General features: G+C 43.8%; 1 protein-coding gene across 3 annotated transcripts in view; it reads left to right on the top strand.

The window, feature by feature from the left end:
- EVC2 (EvC ciliary complex subunit 2) overlaps positions 1 to 25,313 on the top strand; it is a 161,911-nt gene that overhangs the window by 41,402 nt on the left and 95,196 nt on the right. For all 3 annotated transcript variants that reach the window (XR_015165167.1, XM_086404830.1, XM_086404829.1), the window contains exons 8-9: positions 12,146 to 12,280; positions 14,952 to 15,091. Coding sequence is in view for 2 of the 3 variants with exons in the window: in XM_086404830.1 (XP_086260956.1) it covers positions 12,146 to 12,280; positions 14,952 to 15,091 (275 nt within the window). In the remaining variant the exon portion in view is untranslated. The remainder of the gene's footprint in view (positions 1 to 12,145; positions 12,281 to 14,951; positions 15,092 to 25,313) is intronic.

The following is a 25,313-nucleotide window of genomic DNA, read 5'->3' as shown; positions in this document are numbered from 1 at the left end:
TGCCTGGCTTACCCTCCTCCTGGCCTGGCTTACTGCCCTCTGCCCACAGTCACCTCTTGGAAGGTCTTCCTTGTCTTTTGAGCTGAGCCAGGGGCTGCCCCTCCTCCCACCCTAGTCCTCAGGTTTTCCCCCTCACCTCAGCCACCCGTCACCCCACCTACTACAGAATTCTTGCCTGGGAAAAGCCACGGACAGAAAAGCCTGGTGGGCTGCAGTCCATGGGGTTGCAAAAAAGTCGGACACAGCAGCTAAACAACAACAGCAAAGATTAGAAAGGAATTACTTGGCCTCTGGTGAAAGATCAATGAAAATGTTGATAGTTAAGCATAGTTTTGAGGGACTGTGAAGGCTTTTGGCCAGAGACTCAGGAATTCTAAAATTCTGCCCTCCTAGTCACACCCTAATAAGGTGAGCTGGGTGCTCAGAGAGTATCAGAATGTTCACAATGGCACAAGGCCCTGACAGTTCAATGCAGGGCTCCTGGTAAAAGGCCAGGCTGGAGCCTGAGCCCTGCGGAGGCAGCTGTGGTGTGAAAGCTATTAGTCTAGACTTTGTGATGTGAATCCTGGGTCTACTGCTTTCTAGCTCTGTGACTTTAGGCCATCTATTTAACTTACCTGTATTTGGTATTATTATTTGAAAATATGGATTAAAGTAATGCCCACTTTATAATATTGCTGTGGGGAGTGAATGGGTAATGCATGTAATACACTTGGAACTATCCCTGGTTCCCAGTATCTGGTCAATACATATTAGCTGCAATGGTGGTGGTGATAATGGCGATAATGATGCGGCTGGTGGCGATGTTAGTGGTGATGATAATGATGGTGATACGAGTGATTCTAGGGAGCTTCTTCCTTCCCATAAAACAAAATCTCGAGATTCATTCTTCTTCGGTCATTTATATGGAGGAGGAAAGTTGAAGAGTGGAGGCACTGTGGGCAAGTCAAGGAAGCAGGAACTAGCTTAACTTAGCAACACAGATAAATGGAGAAGGTGGAAAAGAAGAAAGTGAGAGTTGTGAGTAGGCTTGCCCCAAGGAGGCAGTCTTTACCTAGGTGTACTTATCACCTGATATTGGAAAGTAGAAATTGCAGGAGAGAAGGGGAGAAAGATGGTATGGTCTGCAGAGCTGGTCTGGCTTTGTCCTCTTCCTAAATACAGGCATTCATTGCTGCAGCCATGTTGTTATTGATAAATTAAGCTCCTGCTCCCCACACTGCCTCTGCTCTTTAAGTTCTCTTGGCCGCACAACTGATTAAGGAGGGCAAGATCTCAAGGTGGAGATTCAGAGAAGGTGGAGGTTGGAAAAAGAGTGGGAGGGAGGTGGCCTGTCTCAGCTGTTCTACTTCATAAAGTAGGAAAGGGAGGGAGATTTTGATTGGGAGAATGAGTTAGTTCTGTTCTTGCCTTTTTTAGTACATTGATCCTGCCTGCCTAAAGTTATGTCCCAGTATTTTTTTTCTGGTTCTCATCCATCATGTAAGCAACTTCTACTGTGGTATGGGAGTTTGGGACTAAAAATGTGTTTAGAAAATCAGACAGCCCCCTGGATGGTAAGTGGTCTGATGTACTAGGGGAAAACACAGACTTTGGAGTCAAACAGAGCTAACTGTGTTGCTCTTTGGCTGTGGACTTTGATTAACTATCTGAACTCTCTGCATCTCCGTTTATCTCTCAATGGAAAGGGGATAATACATCCCCCACCAGATTGCTGAAGATGGATTGAATGAGATAAAGCACTAGCACACTTTGTTCATTTCCTGAGGCTGCCGCAGCAAATGATCACAAAACTTAGAACAGAAACCTACTCCCACACCGTTCCCAAGGCCAGGAGACTGAAATCAAAGTGTCGGCAGGGTTTTGCTCCCTTTGAAGGCTCTAGGGAAGAGTCCTTCCTTGCTTCTGTCTAGCTTCAGGTGGCTCTTGGAAATCCTTCCTCAGCTGTAGCTGCATCACTCCCATCTCTGCCTCCATGACCACATGGTCTTTTCCCCGTATGTGTCTGTCTCCAAGTCTCCATCTCCTTATAATGATACCATCACTGGGTTCAGGATCCACTCTAATCCAGTATGGATTGGGCTTCCTAGGTGGTGCTAGTGGTCAAGAATCCATCTGCCAGTGCAGGAGACATAAGAGATGTGGGTTCAATCCCTGGGTCAGGAAGATCCCCTGGAGTAGAAAATGGCAACCAATTCCAATATTCTTGCCTGGAAAATTCCATGGGAAGAGGAATCTGACAGGCTATAGTCTGTGGGGCTGCAAAGAGTCAGACACGACTGAGCGACCAGACACAATCCCATATAACCTCATCTTAACTTGATCATGTCTACAAAGACCTTATTTCAAAATAAGGTCCCATGCAGAGGTACTGGGGATAAGACTTTAGTATATCTTTATAGATGGCACAATTCAACCCCCTATAGGCACCTAAGCCAGGGAATGGCATATTGTAGGTGATCGAATGTCATTAATGTCCTTCACCTCTCCATTCTTCTCCCTACAGCTGAAAAAAAAAAAAAAATTGCCTTCTGTGAAAGAAAAAACCTTGAAAACATATCACTGATCTACAGCCTTTTGTTCTCTTTAGACAGACGTTTTGTCTCTTTTCCATCCGTATTTTAATATAGGCTCTGTGAACTGCTTTTCATATGTATTGATTTGTTTTTTCTTATCTGGTAGGTACACAAATCAGGGCTCAGAGGGCTGTTGCCAGCACGAATGGAGAGCTTGCATTTCAATTTGGTGCTAATCAAAATGTAAGATTTAGAATCAGGGTGTTTGCATCTGAAAACAGAATTGGTTTTCTGACCATCTCTGATAACAGCCTCTGTGGACAGAGGCTGATTCATCATAGGTGAGTCGTATGTGGCAACACGCTTGTATTCAGGTTTCAGTAACCGTCAGGACCAAAGCTCCTGGTTCTGACATAACTTGGCTTTGATTGTCTAGAAGGTCAAGTTGGCCTTGTTCATCTGTCAGATAAATTTAACCTTAACTACATACAGCCTGCATTGGGATCCCAGGAATGAGAAATGGGTTAGTTGTCTCCCAGCTCCTAAATAATGTGTTAAATGTTCCCATAATCTGCAACCATTGTTTTAATTGAAGTGTATTGATTTACAGTGTTGTTTTAATTTCAGGTGTATAGCAAAGTGATTCAGTTTTGCATATATATATTTTTTTCAGATTTCTTTCTCTTATAGTTTATTACAAAATATTGAGTATAGTTTTCTGTGCTATATGTACAGTAGGTCCTTACTGGTTATCTGTTTTATATAGATTAGAATGTATATGTTAGTCCCAAGCTATTTATCTCTACCCCCCTTACCTCTTTGGTAACCATAAGTTTGTTTTCTATGTCTTTGGGTCTATTTCTGTTTCATAAATAAATTTATTTGTATAATTTTTAAAAATGATTCCACTTGAAAGCTATATCATGTGATACTTGTCTTTCTCTGTCTGATTTGACTTCACTTAGTATAATAATCTCTAGATCCACCCATGTTGCTGCAAATGGCATTATTTCATTCTTTATTAATGGCTGAATAATATTCCATTGCATATATCTTCTTCATCCATTCATCTGTCAATGGACATTCAGGTTGCTTCCATGTCTTGGCTATTGTAACACTGAGCACTGAGGTCTGCAGCCCTTTTGAATTAAACCTGCTGTCACAGGTTGGCTTCTTTGGGAGCAGGTGCTGAGGTAGGGTTTGAGTATAACATAGTGGCCAGTGTGCAGAAGAGTTAACATAGCTGACCTGAGATGGCTGTCCTTAGAAAGGCCAGTTTACAAGGTGAGTCCTTGGCTGGCATTTGGGAACTTGGATTTCAGGACGATCCTCACCATTTACCGAACTAAGAGTGGCTCACGTTGCCTAAAGCGTTCTAATAAACAATATATTTTATGTTGAAAATGTTTTGTTTTCTTCTGGGAGCCTGGAATTTTGGTGCATGCTTCCCAGGTGGCACTAGTGGTAAAGAACCCACCTCCCAGTGCTGGAGACATAAGAGCCATGGGTTTGATCCCTGGGTCAGGAAGAGCCCCTGGAGAAGGGCATAGCAGGCTACAGTTTGTAGGGTCGCAAAGAATCAGACATGACTGAAGTGACTTAGCACACACACACGGTAGCAGGCAGAGGATGCCTAAGTGACTCAGTTCAGTTCAGTTCAGATCAGTTGCTCAGTCGTGTCCGACTCTTTGCGACCCCATGAATCGCAGCACGCCAGGCCTCCCTGTCCATCACCAACTCCCGGAGTTCACCCAGACCCATGTCCATCGAGTCAGTGATGCCATCCAGCCATCTCATCCTCTGTCGTCCCCTTCTCCTCCTGCCCCCAATCCCTCCCAGCATCAGAGTCTTTTCCAGTGAGTCAACTCTTCGCATGAGGTGGCCAAAGTACTGGAGTTTCAGCTTTAGCATCATTACTTCCAAAGAAATCCCAGGGCTGATCTCCTTCAGAATGGACTAGTTGGATCTCCTTGCAGTCCAAGGGACTGTCAAGAGTCTTCTCCAACACCACAGTTCAAAAGCATCAATTCTTCAGTGCTCAGCCTTCTTCACAGTCCAACTCTCACATCCATACATGACCACAGGAAAAACCATTGCCTTGACTAGACGAACCTTTGTTGGCAAAGTAATGTCTCTGCTTTTGAATATGCTATCTAGTTTGGTCATAACTTTCCTTCCAAGGAGTAAGCGTCTTTTAATTTCATGGCTGCAGTCACCATCTGCAGTGATTTTGGAGCCCCGAAAAATAAAGTCTGACACTGTTTCCACTGTTTCCCCATCTATTTCCCATGAAGTGATGGGACCGGATGCCATGATCTTCATTTTCTGAATGTGGAACTTTAAGCCAACTTTTTTACTCTCCACTTTCACTTTCATCAAGAGGCTTTTTAGTTCCTCTTCACTTTCCGCCATAAGGGTGGTGTCATCTGCATATCTGAGGTGATTGATATTTCTCCTGGCAGTCTTGATTCCAGCTTGTGTTTTTTCCAGTCCAGCGTTTCTCATGATGTACTCTGCATAGAAGTTAAATAAACAGGGTGACAATATACAGCCTTGATGTACTCCTTTTCCTATTTGGAACCAGTCTGTTGTTCCATGTCCAGTTCTAACTGTTGCTTCCTGACCTGCATACAAATTTCTCAAGAGGCAGCTCAGGTGGTCTGGTATTCCCATGTCTTTCAGAATTTTCCACAGTTTATTGTGACCATACAGTCAAAGGCTTTGGCATAGTCAATAAAGCAGAAATAAATGTTTTTCTGGAACTCTCTTGCTTTTTCCATGATCCAGCAGATTTTGGCAATTTGATCTCTGGTTCCTCTGCCTTTTCTAAAACCAGCTTGAACATCAGAAAGTTCATGGTTCACATATTGCTGAAGCCTGGCTTGGAGAATTTTGAGCATTACTTTACTAGCGTGTGAGATGAGTGCAATTGTGCGGTAGTTTGAGCATTCTTTGGCATTGCCTTTCTTTGGGATTGGAATGAAAACTGCCCTTTTCCAGTCCTGTGGCCACTGCTGAGTTTTCCAAATTTTCTGGCATATTGAGTGCAGCACTTTCACAGCATCATCTTTTAGGATTTAAAATAGCTCAACTGGAATTCCATCACCTCCACTAGCTTTGTTCGTAGTGATGCTTTCTAAGGCCCACTTGACTTCACATTCCAGGATGTCTGGCTCTAGGCCTGAGTAAAAACCCTAGTTGCATGAGTGCCTGTGTGCTCAGTTACTCAGTCATGTCTGACTCTGCGACCCCATGGACTGTGGCCCACCAGGCTCCTCTGTCCATGGAATTTTCCAGGCAAGAATACTGGAGTGTGTTGCCATTTCCTACTCCAGGGCTTGTTGTTGTTGTTCAGTCACTAAGTCGTGTTCAACTCTTTTCGACCCCTTGGACTGCAGCACACCAGGCCTTCCTGTCCTCTAGTATCCCTAGGGCTCCACCCCCTCCACTTCTCCAGGGGTACCAAGTCTCAAATGAGTTTCCCTAGTGGACAGCATTTCACATGGGTCATCACACTGACTGCTGGAGGAATTAAGTCTATTCTGTGTGACTGCTGGGAGAAGAGGCTGGAAACTTGGTCCTGGTTTCCACTGGACTTTGCCCCACGTGCCTTTTCCTATTGCTGATTTTTCTTTGTATCCTTTCACTGTAATCATAGTGTGAGGATGACTATATACTGAGTCCTGTGAGTCTTTGTGAATCACTGAACCTAGGAGGTGGTCATGGGGCTCCCCCATCATAATCAGATCACCTGTGGAGGGGAGGAGTGGGGAGCAGGACTGGGCAGAGGAGATGTTTCAGTTTTGCAAAATGCAAAAGTTCTGGAGATGGTGGTGATGTGTGGTTGTACTTAACATTACTGAAATGTACACTCTAAAATGACTAAAATGGTAAATATTATATAATGTGTGTATTGCTGCATTTAAAAAATAGTTCATAATCTTCTTGTAAGTGGTTGAGCATTCAGAACTTAAAACTCCTAGAAAGCAAGATCCTTTTAAGAGGTCATCAGGCACACTAAAAGACAGTGGAGTGGCAGCATCAGTATTCTGAGGGAAAAAGGTTTTGGACCTTGGACTCAGCCAAGATAACAATCACATGAGTGCAGAGTTACATGAGAAATAAAAGCATGTTCTACACAAATTTACTTCAGCCCACACAAATATGGAAAATGCTCTATCAAACTAAAAAAAACAAAACAAAACATAAGAAAATGTAAGGAATGGATTCCAAAACATAGTTTTTCTTTAATCAGTAATATAACAATGTTATAGGAGGAACTTCCCTGGTGGCTCAGTGGTGAAGAACCCGCCCGCCAATGCAAGAGATACAGGTTCTATCCCTGGGTTGGGAAGATCCCCTGAAGAAGGAAATGACTACCCACTCCAGTGTTCTTGTTTGGGAAATCCCATGAACAGGGGAGTCTGGCAGGGCACAGTCTGTGGGGTCACAAAGAGTTGGATGTTACTTCATGACTGAGCATGCGTGCAATACAGAAAGCAGTAAAGAGACACCTGCAGTTATAGCAGTGCAGCAAGCCTAGAAAGTAGCCAGTCCTCGGTAGATCTGGATGTCAGAGAGCTCCTGGAGTGACGACTTTAAGGAACAACAACAACAACAAAATGACTCTCTGCAACAACTAATATCATTAAGGAAATGGATGTTACACCAGGAAGAAAAAAGAAAAGCAATGAGAAACCCCAGGAAAAACAAAAAGTTACACAGGGATGTGTTGGCCCAAATTGAAGTAATCTTAAAAATATGTCATGATTTTGAAAATTGATAGGGTAAGAAAGGGCACTGCATTAAAAATATGTCACTTTTAGGGGCATGTATTGGGCTTCCCTGGTGGCTCAGACAGTAAAGATTCTGCCTGCACTGCAGAAGACCTGGTTTTGATCCTTGGGTCGGAAAGATCCCCTGGAGAAGGGCATGGCAACCCACTCCAGTATTCTTGCCTGGAGAATTCCATGGACAGAGGAGCCTGGCGGGCTACAGTCGGTAGCGTTGCAAAGAGTCAGACCTGAATTGACTTAGCATACACACGCACACAGGGGTGTACATTTAGTTACACAGGATTACATTCAGTTAATTTGAGTGAATATGCATATCCATTCATATGCAGTGAATATATATGTCTAATCATAATCATGATAGTCTTTAATTTCTTTTATTTTTAGAATTAACTTATAAACCACCACAAAGACTTAAATGTGATTGCAGAATATACATACATATAGGCATGTATAAAATAAATAATAAATTCTGGAGGGCAGAAGTAGTGAAAAGAGATGGAGGAGGAAAATATCGGGCCTTAGTTTCACCATGTTTCTTAGTAAGAAGACAAGAAATATTCTCTAAATTTAATGCCATAAAAATTGAGTTTCAACTTTTCAAAGTTAGGCAAAGATAGCTAACTGAATATAACTATTAAAATTGGGAGGAAGTGTAAGGAGGGATATAAAGCCTTTGGGAGGTAACAAATCCTTCAGATTTTTAGGTTAAAAATTCATGACCTAAATCCACATCTGTCATAGCAGGAATGCATAAACAATGTGTAATGTTGATAAATAGAGAAATAAAGATGCATGTGTAATTTTTAGCATATTTAAGTTAACTAACCATTCTGGTTCACTAAACTATAGAAATTAAAACCAATATCTATTTAACTATCTAACCTCTGGAAGCCTTTGACTGTGTGGATCACAACAAACTGTGGAAAATTCTGAAAGACATGGGAATACCAGACCACCTGAGCTGCCTCTTGAGAAATTTGTATGCAGGTCAGGAAGCAACAGTTAGAACTGGACATGGAACAACAGACTGGTTCCAAATAGGAAAAGGAGTACATCAAGGCTGTATATTGTCACCCTGTTTATTTAACTTCTATGCAGAGTACATCATGAGAAACGCTGGACTGGAAGAAACACAAGCTGGAATCAAGATTGCCAGGAGAAATATCAATCACCTCAGATATGCAGATGACACCACCCTTATGACAGAAAGTGAAGAGGAACTCAAAAGCCTCTTGATGAAAGTGAAAGTGGAGAGTGAAAAAGTTGGCTTAAAGCTCCACATTCAGAAAACGAAGATCATGGCATCCAGTCCCATCACTTCATGGGAAATAGATGGGGAAACAGTGGAAACAGTGTCAGACTTTATTTTTTTGGGCTCCAAAATCACTGCAGATGGTGACTGCAGCCATGAAATTAAAAGACGCTTACTCCTTGGAAGGAAAGTTATGACCAAACTAGATAGCATATTCAAAAGCAGAGACATTACTTTGCCAACAGAGGTCCGTCTAGTCAAGGCTATGGTTTTTCCTGTGGTCATGTATGGATGTGAGAGTTGGACTGTGAAGAAGGCTGAGCGCCAAAGAATTGATGCTTTTGAACTGTGGTGTTGGAGAAGACTCTTGAGAGTCCCTTGGATTGCAAGGAGATTCAAGCAGTCCATTCTGAAGGAGATCAGCCCTGGGATTTCTTTGGAAAGAATGATGCTAAAGCTGAAACTCCAGTATTTTGGTCACCTCATGCGAAGAGTTGACTCATTGGAAAAGACTCTGATGCTGGGAGGGACTGGGGGCAGGAGGAGAAGGGGACGACAGAGGATGAGATGGCTGGATGGCATCACTGACTCGATGGATGTGAGTCTGGGTGATCTCCGGGAGTTGGTGATGGACAGGGAGGCCTGGCGTGCTGCGATTTGTGGGGTCGCAAAGAGTCAGACACGACTGAGTGACTGAACTGAACTGAACTGAATTGAACCTCTGGGAAGCAGAGTTAGAAGAGGGTGAAGAAGGTCACATAGGTTATTCACGTTTCTTTTTAAACCCTTGCCTTCTGTCAAAAACCCATTTTCTCCCACTGGCATGCATGTGTTACCTTGCTTCTCAAAATTTACAAAATGGCTGAATGATTGCCCATTATGTGGATAGAATAAGTCATAGAATCTTAAAATATTTAACCATTCTCCACATTGTGGAGCATTTAGGATACATCCACATTTGTTATTTTATTTAATGTTCTTAAAAACAGTCTTATATGTAAATAAATCTTCTGTGCATATCAACCAACCTGTGTGTAAACTTTTTTTTTTACTTTATTTATTTTAATTGGAGGCTAAAGGATGGGATGTGGAGGGAGGTGGGAGGGTGGTTCAGGATGGGGAATACATGTAAACCCATGGCTGATTCATGTCAATGTATGGCAAAAACCAACCTGTGTGTAAACTTTTATGTATAGCTTCGAATTATTTCCTGAGGCATGAACCCTAGAGGTGAGGGATGGACTTTTTAAAGCCCCTGGTTAAGGACACAGACATTTTTTCCTTCATTTTTGAGTATAGACATTTTGGTAAAAACTCTCCAAAGGATCAAAGTATCATCAAAATGGGAGGCTCTCTCAAGCCAGGCCTGTTTTCTTTCTTTTTTTTTTTTTTTAAGTATTTATTTTTATTTATTTCAGCTGCACCAGATCTCAGGTGCAGCATGCAAACTCTTAGATCTGGCATATGGAATCTAGTTCCCCTGACCAAAGATTGAACCCGAGCCTCCTGCATTGGGAGCACAGAGGCTTAGCCACTGGACTACCAGGAAGTTCCCAGGCCTGTTTTTGAGATAACCTTCTGATGAAATGAGTGGTTAATGGCCACTACATAGCACCTCCCTTTCTGGACCAGTGGAGTCGCCTTGGGTCACCCAGCCCACAGGGGAAGGCAGGGCAAAAATCACATTTCGTGAGCGAGTTTCATGGTCAGGCCCTCTTCTGATGACTTCGCTGGACTTTGTTCATGTCTCTTGTTTAATCCTCAGCACAACCTTTGGAGGGCTCTCATCTCTGTCTTACAAGGAAAGAGCAAAGGCAAAGAGAGGTGAAGTGAGAACTTCCCTGGCTGTTCAGTGGCTAAGATGTTACCTTCCAATGCAGGGGGTGCGGGTTTGATCCCTGGTTAGGGAGCTGAGGTCCCACGTGCCTTGCAACCAAAAGGCAAAATATAAAACAGAAACAATATTGTAACAAATTAATAAAAGACTAAAAATGCTCCGCACCAAAAAGAGAGAGCGAGAGATGAAGTGATTTGCCCAATGCCACATGGCCACGGGGTAGCAGAGCTGGGCCCCACGCCCAGTGGTCTGAGTCTAGAGCCCAGGCTTCAGCTGCTGTGCCGCTCCAGGCCCTTGTCTGTGAGAAGCGTGTAGTCTGGGTCAGCCCTGGCCAGTGCCAACAGGAAGAGCATAATCACACAAGGGAGAAAACATCTCCTTCTTATTAGCTTCTAGCATGTAGCCTAGTACCCAGTAGACACCCAATACATATTTGTCAATTAAATAAAAGAGTCGGACTTTGCATGCAAATCCTCTGGGTTTTTATTTGATTTACTCTCCCTGCTGTGAGAAGTAATGTTTTTATCCCCATGTTACAGATAAGAGAACTGAGGTTCTCAGAGGTCAAGTCCATGGCCCCCAAATATTGTTACCTTCCAGCTCTTTTGATAGAGGAGGCATTCCAATTCAGGTCTGTAGGATTTGAAAGCCAGAGCTGTCCTCATTTTACTCAAAGTGTCTTTGGGAAAATTCAAGGAGTTAGTTCTTGTGAAACCTTTAGCCCAGGGGTTCTCAGAGAGTGGCCCCTGGTCAAGAAGGATGGCAGCAACCCCTGGGAACTTGCTAGAAATGCCTCTTTTCGGTTGCTGCCCAAGGTCTGGTGATGCAGAATCCCTGAGGGTGGAACACAGACCATGCAGGTGATTCTGATGTGAGCCCCGACCTGAGAGCACGACCTTGGCTCCAGGCCTGCCCCATGCTAAGTGCTTAGGGAGATGGCAGCTGCTGCTGTCTGGATCCCAAAGAGATCCCATTCCACCCCTCCCTCTAACCATCATGTTCTGGATCCCAAAGAGATGGTGGAGGGAAGGGTGGAATGTGGGGGGAGCCTAGAACTTACTGCTTCTCACAGTTGTTACTTGGTGCTGGCCACTCCTGGCCCATCAGTGGATCCACATTAGTCCCAGGATGTCACAGAGTGGAGCCCGGAGGAAACCGTCCAGGAGAGAGTACAATTGGCACATTGAATGAAGCTAGCGTGAGCTCTGCAGCTCACCCTGGATGGTCATTATTGGGCTGCCTTCTGCTGTGTGATGCTGCCCCTGCCACGTGCAACCTCCAGAGTGACTCTGACGTCCAAAGTGGGTTCCACCCCTAATGGGTAGTGGTCCCAGGGCCGGGGGAGTGGACAACCTTGAGGGAAGTTGAGGGCACTATGGATTCTTGCTCTGGCCTCTGCAAAATTCTGCCCGACTGAAAGCATGTCATGGTTCCTTCCTGCTGCCTTAGGATTGTTACATATTTGATTGGGGAATTTAACATTCCTGAGTGCCTGTGATGTACCAGCCTTGTGGTGGTTGGTCCTGTCGTGTGCAAGCCTCCATGCTCAGCTCCTTGAAGTGCTTGGGCCCAAAGAGGTTCAGCAGTGGTCCCAAAACAACCAGCTAATAGGAGGCAAAGCTCCATCCACACCGGGCTGGTCTCACTGACTCTGTTCTTGCTCTTCTCTAACTCAGTTGTAACTTGCCTTGAAAGATGTGAAGTGTGACCACGAACAGATCTGTTTCTCTCTCTTATCCCACAGGTTCTGCCAAACCACGGCCTCCACGCAGCAGGGTTCTGCGTGGCCTTCATCCTCTCCCTGGTGCTGACCTGGGCTGTGCTTTTCTTCATGGTTCGATACCAGTGTGTGAAGGGAAGCTCGCTTACCAGACATCAGGTGGGAATCCACGCGCATCTTCTTCCTGGAGGGCAGCTGGTTGGTGGTAGATGTGAGGTTCAAGTTTATCCTTCAACTCTGGATGGATGTCAGGACCCCCGGGGAACCATGATGCATGCTCAAAGCTAGGCCCTCCTGCACAGACTCAGACTGCTTTCCCGGGAGGCATCCCCAGCATTAGCTGTTTTTAAAAGCTCCCTGGATGATTCTAACCAGATGGCCAGGATTGGGAACCCCTAATTCTGGCTGAATCACTGAGTGCCTGCCTGTGTGGCCCACTGTGCATTCATGCCAACACCTGATTCAGGTCCTGGTCTGCCCTTCGTCCTCAGGATGAAGCCCAGACGGCTTAGCGCAGCTTATAAAGAGAGCCCCCTGGGGTCCAGCTTCACACCCCGACATCCCACTCTAGACAATGACTGCTGAGCTCTCCACACTCACCAGGATGCTTCTGTAATACTCCCTCTGCTCTTCAATGAGCAGGATTCTGACACGTCCTGTAAGACTCATCTCTGGCCTTGCCTCTCCTTGGAAGTCATCACTTGGCCACTTCCTGGCCGAGTCAGGGGCCCTCTCTCTGGGTTCTTGCCCTGGCTTCTGGACCACCCTCCTCCCCACTGTTTATCCCCATCTGTGAACTCCTCAGTCTCTGTGTTCCTGTCTTGGTCTGCATTCCCACAGAAGCACACCCTGAGACCAGGATCCAAATGCAAATAGTTTATATGGAAAGTGACCCCAGGAAGTAAAGGTAGGGGATGGGGGAGTGAGATGGGAAGGAAGGCATCCAGTCAAGCTACCACCGTGGGTACCAGGCGCTTCTTCATCCCACCTGGGAACTCGGGACATTGTAGAACCAGCCTCAGAGTGATCCTGCCTGAAGGGAGAAAGAGAATGGGTATTGAGTTATGAAATGCTGCTGGTTGAGGACAGGGGTGGGGAGGGGGCCAGGACAAAGGCGCTATTTCCCTGAAATGGAGTCTGAAGGGCCAGAAGGAGCCTTCAGGGAAAGAAGTGTAGGTGTTGGCTGGTAGATCTTGGGCTCAAAGGCACGGAAGAGCAAGGGCAGGGGTCGTGGTTGGAGGACTGATGCTGGCTGCTGTAATCCCCATTGCCTGGTAAGGAGCCTGGCACTTGGCACTTAGTGAACATGTGAAGGAATGAGTCTCCACTATCACCCCGCAGCCAATCAGAGGATGGACAAACGGAGGCAGGGAAACAGGTTGCTGTCCTAGGATGAGAAGTCACTGCTGGGAGTGAGCACCCTGAGGGGTGGTTCATTTCTGCAGGATCATGGGGTCTGGGTGACTGTTACCCAGAGGTCCAGCAACTTGAAAGGAACATTTGTCATCTTTTTCCTTCACCATGTAGTGAGGAAACTGAGTCCAGTAAAGCCAAACAGCCTTCAGGGGGCCGAGTATAGGCTGAGACCTGGCTTCCAGGGACACCCCCACCTCTGGAGGCTGGTAGTCCTGTCCCGTTGTTCACTTTGTCTCTACTTCCTGGAGGAGAGACTTGTCATTTCAAAGTGAGGTCAACCCACAATCTCCTTGACAGGCAGAAGTGAAGAGAAGAAAAATAGCCCATCTAATGAGACATTCTACTTACTCTCCCAAAGCTGTTATCAATCACAGATGAGCAAGACTCACCCTGCTCATTCGATGAAGGAGCAGAATTCATTTCTCGGAGATTAAAGGCTGATTGTTACAACCACGGGAGGAAAGCAAAGTGTGAATTTGATTTAAGATTTAAGATTAAGAAGACTCTTGTAGTATTTTTTTTTCCAACGTCACAATATGAAATCTTTCCACATTATAAATTTTTTTTTTTTCTTTGTGGTGGTAACCAAGGAGAAAATGTGTTATAAAGCAGAAGGCAGCCCTTAGAGTTAGGTAGACTTTGGGTCAAATACCATGCAGGCTCTTTATGAACTGTGTGAACTCTAATAATGTCATTTTCATCTCTCTGAGCTGCATTTTCTGTATATGTAAAGTGGGGACATCAATACATTTTGTGTGACATTTTCATGATGTAACTCATACAAGGCACAGGGACAGAAATTCTTAAATGTTAGTATAATTATACATTTTTGCGGCATTATTAATGTCAGAGAGCAACACAGATACATCATCTATCCAATTGAAGGATTGAGCTTAATTATCTCTGATGTCACTTCCATCTGACAACTCTATATTCTGATTAGAAGCCAACCAGATCCATGATGTTGAAGTCCATCTGCCATCTGTTAATATTCTTCTGCATCACGATGACGATGACGATGATGGTGATAATATGATGGTGTTGGTGGCGATGATGGTGGTGATGGTGATATATGATTTTGGTTTTGGTGGTGATGATGAGGATGGGGGGACAATGATGATGATGGTGAAATATTTGTATTAGATCTTTATAGTTATAAAGCTCTTTCTATCCCCTGCTTTGTTTTATCCACACAACAAGTCTGTGCAGGGCTACAGGAATTATGATTCCATTTCTTTGGTGAGAAAATGAGGCCCAGGAAAGTACAATGTTGTGCCTGAGTCTTGTCTGCTCACCAGTGGTGAGGCCAGCTAGATTCTCTGATTACAGATCCCCATGTTCCCTCATGACTTTTCCAGCATGTGACATTCACAGGAAGGCCCACTCAACTGTTGTTCCTGAAATTCTCTTGAAGGTTCAGCATCACGAAAACAAGCTGGAGCACTCCCAGTTCACCTCAGCTGATGGTGTGAATGAAGATCTCGCTCTCAATGACCAAATGATAGACATTCTATCTTCCGAGGACCCCGGGAGCATGCTTCAAGCCTTAGAAGAGTAAGTATTCTGAGTCACATTATATTTCCACAGGTATCATGAATGTTCTATCTACAGCAGCATGAGAGCAAATGCTGAGCATATTTCATTCATTGATTCATCCCACTTATCATTCATTTGTCACTCAGTAGTCGTAATCTTTGGAAGAAAAGTTATGACCAATCTAGACAGCATATTAAAAAGAAGAAACATTACTTTGCCAACAAAGGTCCATATAGTCAAAGCTATAGTCATGTTTGAATGTGAGAGTTCGACTATAAAGAAAGCTGAGCACCAAAGATTTGATGCTTTTGAACTGTGGTGTTGGAGAAGACTCTCGAGAGTCCCTTGGACTGCAAGGAGGTTCAACCAGTCCATCCTAAAGGAAATCAGTCCTGAATATTCATTGGAAGGACTGATGCTGGAGCTGAAACTCCAATACTTTGGCCACCTGACGTGAAGAACTGACTCATTGGAAAAGACCCTGATGCTGGGAAAGATTGAAGGCAGGAGGAGAAGGGGAAGACAGAGGATGAGATGGTTGGATACCATCACTGACTCAATGTACATGAGTTTAAGCTCTGGGAGTTGGTGATGGACAGGGAAGCCTGGCGTGCTGCAGTCAGTGGGGTCACAAAGAGTCTGACATGACTGAGCAACTGAACTGAACTGAACTCAACTGAGTCATAATCAAACAACTGCCATGACCTGAACACTATGCTTGGTATTTAAGAAAAAAGATAGAACATAGTTTGAGCTGTGAGGCAGTCTGACCTATTGGGAAGACAAACACAGAAATGGAAGTGACCATGAAAATTTGATGAGTACCATGCTAAGATTGGGGCTCGCCGAACACAAAAGAAAAGGTAATTACCTCTGAGCAGGTCATAGAAATGCTTCCCAGAGGAAGAGATATTTTAACTAATTCTTGAAGCTTTTCAAGTAGATTAAGAGAAGAAAGGCTTTTCAGGCAGAAAAAAGGGCAGATGTCAAGACAGGAAATGAGCAAGTTATATATGTTTGGTGAAGTGTCAGTAACTCAGTATGATTGATGTGAGGATTGGGGTCTTGAGTAGTGTAGTGAAGGAAAGGAAGTGACATATTGAGAGAGAATCCAGACCAGGCGATATGACTGTTGGCTAAACTGGGTTCATCACTTTTCTTTTTGTCTATTTATCTATTTATTAACCTTTAAGGACCAAGATCAAAGTATGTTTATTTTATTTTTTTACTTATTGAATTAACGTTAGTTTATAACATTTTGTAAGTTTCATGTGTACCACATATTTCTACCTCTGTATATATACAGAAGTAGAGTATATTTATGTATATATTTAATATTTTATATATGTATATATATTTATTATTTATTTATGTGTATATATCTATATATATGTATATATAGGTGTGTGTATATATATACACAGAGAAGTAGAGTATCTGTGTGGGTATCTACAGCATGCTCACCACCAAAAATTTAGTTTCCATCCATCACCGTACAGTTGATCTGCTTTATCCATTTCATCTTCCCCCAGCAGCTTCCTCTCCAGTAACCACGATTCTGTTCTCTGTATCTATGAGTTAGTTTTTCTTTGATTTTGTTCGTGTGTTTTCATTTGTTTTCTATATTCCACAGATGAGTGAAATCATATGGTGTTTTCCTTCTCCATCTGACTTATTTCACTTATATAATACCCTCAAGATCCATCTGTGTTGTTGCAAATGGAAAGATCTCATCTCTTTATGGCTGAGTAGTATTCCATTATCCATTCATCTGTTCATGGCCATTCATCTGTCATCCATTATCCATTCATCTGTTCATGGGCATTTAGGTTGCTTCCATAACTTGGCAGTTGTGAGTAATGATGCAGTAAGCATGGGAGTGCATGTGTCTTTTCAAAATAATGGTTTCATATTATTTGGTAAATACCCCAGAGTGGGATAACTGGATCATATGGTGGTTCTGTTCTCAGTTTTTTGAGGAATGTTGAGACTATTTTCCATAGTGGCCATTGCTGTTGTTTAGTTTCTCAGGCATGTCTGACTCCTTGTGACCCCATGGACTTCAGCATACCCGGTTTCCTCGTCCTTCACTGTATCCAGGAGTTTGTTCAAACTCATGTCCATTGAGCTGATGATGCTATCCAACCAACATTCCCACCAACACTCACTAGATAATAGTCCTTCTCACAGGTGCAAGGTAATACCTCACTGTGGTTTTAATTTGTGTTTCCCTAATAATTCATGCTGTTGTTTTCACTTGCCTGTTAGCCATCTGTATATCTTCTTTGAAAAATGTCTATTCAGTTCCACCCATGTTTTAGTGGGTTGTTTTGTTGTTGTTGAGTTGTATCAGTTCTTTATATGTTTTGGATATTACTACTTATTAGATATAATTGCTTGCAAATATCTTCTCCCATTCAATAGCTTTTTAATTTTGTTGATAGTTTTCTTTGCGGTGCAGAATCTTTTTAGTTTGCTGTAGTCCCAGTTGTTTATTTTTGTTTTGATTCTTTTGCCTGAAGAGACATACCTGGGAAGATATTGCTAAGACTCATGACCAAGAATGAACTGCCTATGTTTTCCACTAGGACTTTTAGAGTTTCAGGTTTTAAATTGTAGTCTTCAGTCCATTTTGAGTTGATTTTGGAGTATGATGCGAGGTAGTGGCCTAGTTTCTTTGTATTTGCATGTGCCTGTTCAGCCTTCCCAACGTCATTTATTGAAGAGACTATCCTTTATCCATCGTATGTTCTTTGCTGCTGTGTTGTAAATTAATTGTCCATATGTGTATGCATTTATTTCTGGGCTCTCAATTCTGTCCCATTGATCTATGCTTTTGTGCCAGTACTATGCTGTTTTGATTACAGCTTTGTAACATAGTCTGAGATCGGGAGTTGTGATACCTGCAACTTTATTTTTCTTTACCCTCAGGATTGATTTGGCGGTTCAGTCTTCTGTGGTTTCATATAAATTTTAGAATTTTTGCTCTATTTCTGTGAAAAATGTCCTTGAGATTTTGATAGGGGTTTCATTGAATCTGTAGATTACTTTAGGTAATATGGACATTTTAACAAGGTCATCCTTTCAATCCACTAGCATGGAATATCTTTCCATTTATTTGTGCCTTCTTCAGTTTCTTTCAACAGCACTTTGTACTTTTCACTGTCCACGTCTTTCACCTCTTTGATTAAATTTATTCCTAGTTATTTTATATTTTGTGTTGTAATTGTAAATGGGATTTACTTCTTCATGTCTCTTTCTGGTAGCTCATTGTTAACATATAGAAATGCAACAGATTTTTGTGTGTTGATTTTGTACCCTGCAACTTTATGTGTTTGTTTATTATTTCTTTCAGTTTTTTGATGGCGTCTTTAGGATTTTGTATATATAAAGTCATATCATCTGCAAATAGTGACAGTTTTACTTCTTTCCTTCCAATTTGGATACCTTTAGGTTTTTTTCTGGCCTCATTATTCTGGCTAGGACTTCTGATAACTGTGTGAAATAATTTCTCCCTTTGTGGGTGTGTGTGTGCTCAGTCACTCAGTCATGTTCCACTCTTTGCGACCCCATGGGTTGTAACCTGCAAGTCCATGTAATTTTTCCTGGCAAGAACTGGGATGGGTTGCCATTTCCTCCTCCAGGACATCTTGTTGACTCAGAGATGTAACCCACGTTTCCTACATTGGTGGGTGGGTTCTTTACCACTGAGCCACGAGGGAAGCCCCTATTTCTCCCCTTAAGTCTGTTAATAATTGTTTTATATATGTTGGTGCTCCTATGTTAGGTGCAAATACATTAATAACTTTTATGTCTTCTTAATAACTTTCCCCCCTCATAATAATATACTATCCATTTTTGTCTTCAGGTCTGTTCTGCTTGGTATGAGTATGGCTACACACCCTTTCTGGCCATCATTTGCTAACAATTTCATCCTCTGTTCCTTCGCTTTGAACCTGTGTTTGTCTGTAGAGCTGATGTGGGTCGCTTGGAGGCAGCATGTAGTTGAGTCCTGTTTTTTAATCCATCCAACCACTCCATGCTTTTTGACTGGTGAATTCAACCCATTTACATTTAAGGTTATTATTGATAGATGAAGACTTAATACTACAATTTTGTTTTCTGGTTGCTCAATCTCTCTGCTGTTTTTTTTTTTCTCCTTGTGTTTCTGTCTGCTATTTTGATTTGATGGTTTTCTCAGTGTCCTCTTTTTTATTTTTTGTCTTTCTCTTCTAGATTTATGTTTTGTTGTTACCGTAATGTTTGTGTAAAACTTCTCGTAGATAAAATAGTCCTTCTTTTCCTGATGGGGCTTCCCAGGTGGCTCAGCGGTAAAGAATCCACCTGCAATGCACGAGATACAGGTTCGATCCCTGGGTCAGGAAGATCCCCTGGAGAAGGAAATGGCAACCCACACCAGTATTCTTGCCTGGAGAATCCCATGGACAGAGGAGCCTGGCGGGCTACTGTCTGCTGCTGCTAAGCCACTTCAGTCGTGTCTGACTCTCTGCAACCCCATAGACGGCAGCCCACCAGGCCTCCCCATCCCTGGGATTCTCCAGGCAAGAATACTGGAGCGGGTTGCCATTTCCTTCTCCAACGCATGAAAGTGAAAAGTGAAAAGTGAAAGTGAAGTCGTTCAGTTGTGTCTGACTCTTTGCAACCCCATGGACTGCAGCCTACCAGGCTCCTCCGTCCACGGGATTTTCCAGGCAAGAGTACTGGAGTGGGGTGCCGTTGCCTTCTCTGTCTACAAGGTTGCAAAGAGTCAGGCGTGACTGAGCACACACATGCTGATAATATCACTGTGTGGGTTCCATCTTTTTCTTCTTCCCCTTTTATGTTTTTGTTTTTCTCAAATTATCCATTTTTATGTTGTGAGTTACGAAACTGAAGTAGTTATCATTGTTTCTTCTGCTTTCCCCCCTCCTTTAACCTTTATGCTGTAATAAAATGTTTTAAAACCTATTTTGGGGAAGAGTTCCAATTTTCTCATTCTGTTTATCACCTTACTCAAAATTTTGGGTACTCTGCCTTTTTGTTTCTGGTCAAAAGGCTCCTTTCAACCCTTCTTGTAGGCCAGGTCTAGTGGTGATGAACTCCCTCAGCTGTTGTTTGCCTGAGAAAGCCTTTAATTTCTCCTTCATATCTGACTTATAACCTGGCTGGATAGAGTATTCTTGGATGACAGTTTTTATCTTTCAGTGTTTCGAGAATGCCATTCTGCTCCCTCCTTGCCTGTAAAGTGTCTGCTGAGAAACCTGCTGGTAGCCTAACAGTGATTCCTTTGTAGGTTGCTGTCCTTTTTACCCTGGCTGGCTTTAAATTTCTTTCCTTCTTATTGACTTTCAACAATTTTAATGTAATGTGTCTTGGAGAAGGTCATTTTGCATTGAGGTAATTAGCTCATAGGTTTGTCTAATTCCTTTCCTAGCTTTGTGAATTTTCTGTTATTATTTTTTAAATAAACTCTCTGTTCCTTTCTTCCTCTCTTCCCTGGGATGCTCATCAGCCTAACGTTACCCTTCCCAAACGAGCTGAATAACTCTCTTAGAATTTTCCTCTTTTTTAACATCTCATTTCTCTTTCATCTTCTTACCAGTATCATTTCTAGATGTCTATTTTTGGGTTTGCTAATTCTCTCTTCCATGTACGCTGCTCCATTTCCAGTGTTTTCTAATGCATTATTTACCTTGCGTATGTGTTCTTCAGCTCCAGAACTTCTTTCTGATTCTTTTTTTGAATTTGGTAAAGTATTCCTCCTGTTCATTAATTTTGTTTCTTGGTCCACTGAACTGCCTTTCTGAGTTTTCTTCACGACAGCTACTTTGAATTCTTTATGCGTTAGATCTCAGTATTCCGTGACTCTGAGTTTGGTTTCTGAAGAATTGTCATTTTCTTTTTGTGGTACATTGTTTCTGTGGTTCTTCGTGGTGCTCGGTGAGTTGTTCCTCTGCCAGTGCACTTGAAGGAGCAAACATCTTTTTGATTGATTCTGAGCTGCCTCTAGATATACTTAAGAATTAACACTTTTCATCCTTCCCAGGTGGCACTAGTGGTAAAGAACCCGCCTGCCAGTTCAGCAGACGTAAGAGACGTGGGTTCAGTCCCTGCGTCAGGAAGATCCCCTGGAGGAGGGCATGGCAACCACTCCATTTTCTGACCTGGAGAATCCTCATGGGCAGAAGGGCCTGGTGGGCTACATTCCACTGGGTTGCACAGAGTCAGGCACAACTGAAGTGATTTAGCAATAGCGATAGACAGCAGTCCTCCACTGCCCTTGTCAGAGCTGTGGCTCCGTGTCCTCATCATCACGCCTTGTGCTTCTGGTTACTTGGTGCCTTGCTGTTGCCAGCATCACTGGTGCTGCTACCAGGAAGAGGGCCTCTTCTGCCACCTCTGGGAACCCCTGAGTTGCAGGCGCAGCCACCACAGGGGGAGGGTTCAGGTGGGAAGGAGCTGGAGTCACATGGGCACCTCTAGCAAGTCCAGTGTTGTAAGGTTTATGGGCTCTCCTGCTAGAGGTAGAGAGCTGGGGGACCAGAGTCGTGGGTAACTCAGAGGCTGGAGGGACAGGGTCCCAGGTCCACTGTCACTGCCCAGTTCTCTGCAGCCATGGCACTGCTGCAGCTAAGCTGTCCTCATCTGTGCCACCTCTTCCTGGTGCTACAGGGCAGTATGGGGCTGTGGGCTCATCTGCCAGGGCTGGGGAGACCAGGACTACAGGCATCAACTCTGCTGTTCCCCTGGGTGTGCCTCCTCTGTCTGTTCCTGTGTGTCCACCTTTGGACATACAGGTGTGTGGAATTCTCTGACATCCTGTTGGGCGAAGACACCTTTGTTGCCTTGTGGGTGTTTTACTGATGATAGATTGAAGGGGGAGGCAAAAGGGAATGTCTCACTCCACCATGATGCTGATGTCCTCCACCACAATCCATTTCTTTTTATTTATTGAACCTAGAGTGTTTTGCCTGCATGTGTGTTAAGTTGCTTCAGTCACGTCCGACTCTTTGCAGCCCAATGGACTGCAGCAAGCCAAGCTCCTGTCCATGGGATTTTCCAGGCAAGAATACTGGAGTGGGTTGGCATGCCCTCTTCCAGGGGATCTTCCCAACCGAGGGATCGAACCCGTGTTTCTTACATCTCCTGCATTGGCAGGTGGTTCTTTACCACTAGCACCACTTTGGGAAGCCTTTCTAGTGTTCTATGTATGTGTAATTGAACATAGAGCCAGACACGGTTCTAAGAACTTTACAAATATGTGTAATCCTCATAAGAACCCTAGGAAGCAGGTAACGCTCTTTTCGCCATCTTACAGATGAGAACTTAAGGTTAAGAGGCTTGCCCCAGGGTACACGGTAGTCAGTGAGAGGACAGGTTTCAAACCCACTCAGTTTCTCCAGGCTGGGCACATGGGTCACAGTCTGCTGGCTGACTGTCACTCAGCCCCATAGTGTTCTGCTCAGTTACAAGCTCAGAGGCACAATCGAGCAGCTGTGTGATCCTATCTCCCTGGAAACAGGTGGCTCATAGCGATGGACCCAAGATCCGACCAGAAACGAGAGTGTGGCCTCCTTATCTTTAGAGGGACTGTTCATTGCCTGGAGAGGAGAGCTCTGTTGTGTCTGATTCCCAGCACCTTGTGAGCTAAGGGAGTGTTCTAAGTAGAGAGGGACTTTCCTCCTGCTTGAAAGGGGGCTCCTTACCAGCTGAGTGAGCGCCTTGGTGCAGGCCAGGTTGCCAGCTTCACGAGTCCTAGGCTGACTTCACACCCTGCTGGAATCGGGCCTGCTAATCCATTTCTGGGTGTCAGGGTTGTGCAGCCATTCAGATGTGATCCTTCATTTTAGCTTAATTCCCTAATCAGAATGCCAAGGGTGACAAGTTTAAATTTAACCACACTGTCCGAGAGGGTGGAAAGGGAGAAAGGGGCAGTCACTGGCAGAGATTTGTAAATATCTCCAATGATACGGCACTAGTGGTAAAGAACCTGCCTGCCAGTGCAGCAGACATAAGAGACGTGGGTTCAATCCCTGGGTTGGGACGATCCCCTGGAGGAGGGCATGGCAACCCACTCCAGTATTCTTGCCTGGAAAATCCCATGGACAGAGGAACCTGGCAGGCTACATACAGTTCATGGGATCACACAGAGTTGGGCACGACCCAAGCGACTTAGCACTAATGATATTAAGTGGTATGAGCAGATGATTATTAGTGTATTTCTTAACTAACAGTCTGTTTTCTTCCAAAACTTGAAAATGGGTAATGTTGCGGTCCTTTAATGGACCAGAACCTGGTGGTCCGGAGTCGACGATAAGAAAGTGAAAGAATTAAAAAGACTAATATTCCTTGGGTTATGTGGAAAACCAATAAAGCCCTAGAACAAGGCTTGTACCACTCACGAAGGCACAGGGCATCCTCTCGAGGAGGTCTTGAAAGCCCGGGCAGGAAAGTGAGCTCGGCAGGCTTCCACGGTCCAGAGAACTTAGTCAGAGAGAGAGAGAGAAAGAAGGACGCAGGGACCCAAGTTGATAGTGGAACAACGGTGCTTTACTGAACTCTGTGTGAGTATATATACTGTTTTACAAGGTAGCTTTTTCAGCAAAGATAAAGATCAAAAGACCAGACTTACAAGTTACCAAGGAAACAAGGAGTAATAGGGGTCATAAGGCCAGAAGACAATCCGTATCTTAAGAAAGAGGGTCGTGACTAATCACTTTCACCGTATGGAAAAGTTAATGAAGGAAATCCATGCATGCATTCCATCCCATGACCTCAGTCCTGGGAGCAGTGTGCCGTTCCACTCGTTCCTGTTACCAGGAACTGATAAGGAACAGAGGGCTCATGAGAGACAGAAAACAGCACACAGGAATCCTACTGTTAAACGTTCCCTGACAGAGATTTGGTTTATGTGATCGTCACTTAGATATTTAATTTTTCAAGTAGATAGGGCTCTAGCCCCTTCTAACCTGAGTAATTAGTGAAGCCAAATCCAGCCTCTTTACCCCAACACTGAAATTGTATCTCAGAGATAGAGTTTTGGGTAAAGTAGAAAAGAACAGCTTTATTACTTTGCCAGGCAAAGTGGGCTACTGCCCTCAAAACTGTGTGTTTTGAGCTGGAGTGGGTAGGGAGGAGTTTTCTTTTTTTTAATACTAATTTATTTATTTGGCTGCACCTGGTCTTAGCTGTGGCATGTGGGATCTTTAGTTGCAGCGTGTGAACTCTTAATTGTGGCATGTAGAAATTAGTTCCCCGACCAGGAATGGAATCCAAGGACCCTGCACTGGGAGCACAGAGTCTAGCCACTGGGCCACCAGGGAAGTTCTAGAGGGAGGAGTGTTACAGTAATGGTTCAAAGAGGGCGTGATCAGCTCGTGGACCTTCTTCTGATTGGTTGGTGGTGAGGTAAGTGGGAGTCAGCATCATCAACCTTCTGGTTTCAACTGGTTTGGGGTCTAGTTGCTTGTGGACAACACGTACCTTTAATTTCTCCAAACTGATGGGGGTTTCAGTATCTGCAGAACAGCCCAAAGATATTGTTCTGTGTATCCCTTGAGGGGCAACCAGGACTCTGCCCCAGGGTTGCTCTGCTGTTTCTTTTAAGGGTTCCTCAATTGTCTCCCCATTTCCTCCCTTCTCTAATTAGCATCTGTTTGAACCTGCTGTTGGAACTCAGGAAAGATCAGGGAAACTGAACAAAATCTACTTCCTGTAATAAAGAAATAGGGGCCACAGAAAGACTTTTGTGCCCAGGAGTCCCTCAGGGTCTTGCCTGATATGGTTAATACTATAAAATAAGAAAGCATTGATCATCCCAGCTTTGTTTTAGATCCAAGAAGTGATGGCCTGTGACAAGGAGAGTCTTCCTTTATCCTTATATTTTATAAATTATTTTTAGCTGCTGCAATTTGCTGATACTTGTGTGTGAATGTAATAGGGAAATTGAGGTTCAACAAGATTTTATTCTTGTAAATCACTTAGTAGCTCTGGACTTATATTTCTCACTGGGAACTGATCTTATTTTGTCCAAAGAATATTTATCATTGATTATCAAGCATGACCTGAAAGTTCTAACTAGGGAACTAAGTTTTCTCCTCCCTTCCTTCCCCCATCTCTCTGCCCTCCCTCCCCATCCCAACATGCAATTTTTATTGAATGCCAGTTCTGTTTCAGGCATTGTGGTTGGATGCTTATTTTGGGACCTGGCAATTATTTACAAAATCCTAGCATTGCCAAT

This window comes from Bos grunniens, chromosome 6 (assembly GCF_055505025.1).
Source record: "Bos grunniens cultivar Pamir isolate PY7600 chromosome 6, Bosgru_T2T1.0, whole genome shotgun sequence".
Classification (NCBI taxonomy): Eukaryota; Metazoa; Chordata; class Mammalia; order Artiodactyla; family Bovidae; genus Bos; species Bos grunniens.
The sequence above is the reverse complement of the archived record's forward strand: the minus strand, read 5'-3'. Positions and strand labels throughout refer to the sequence as shown.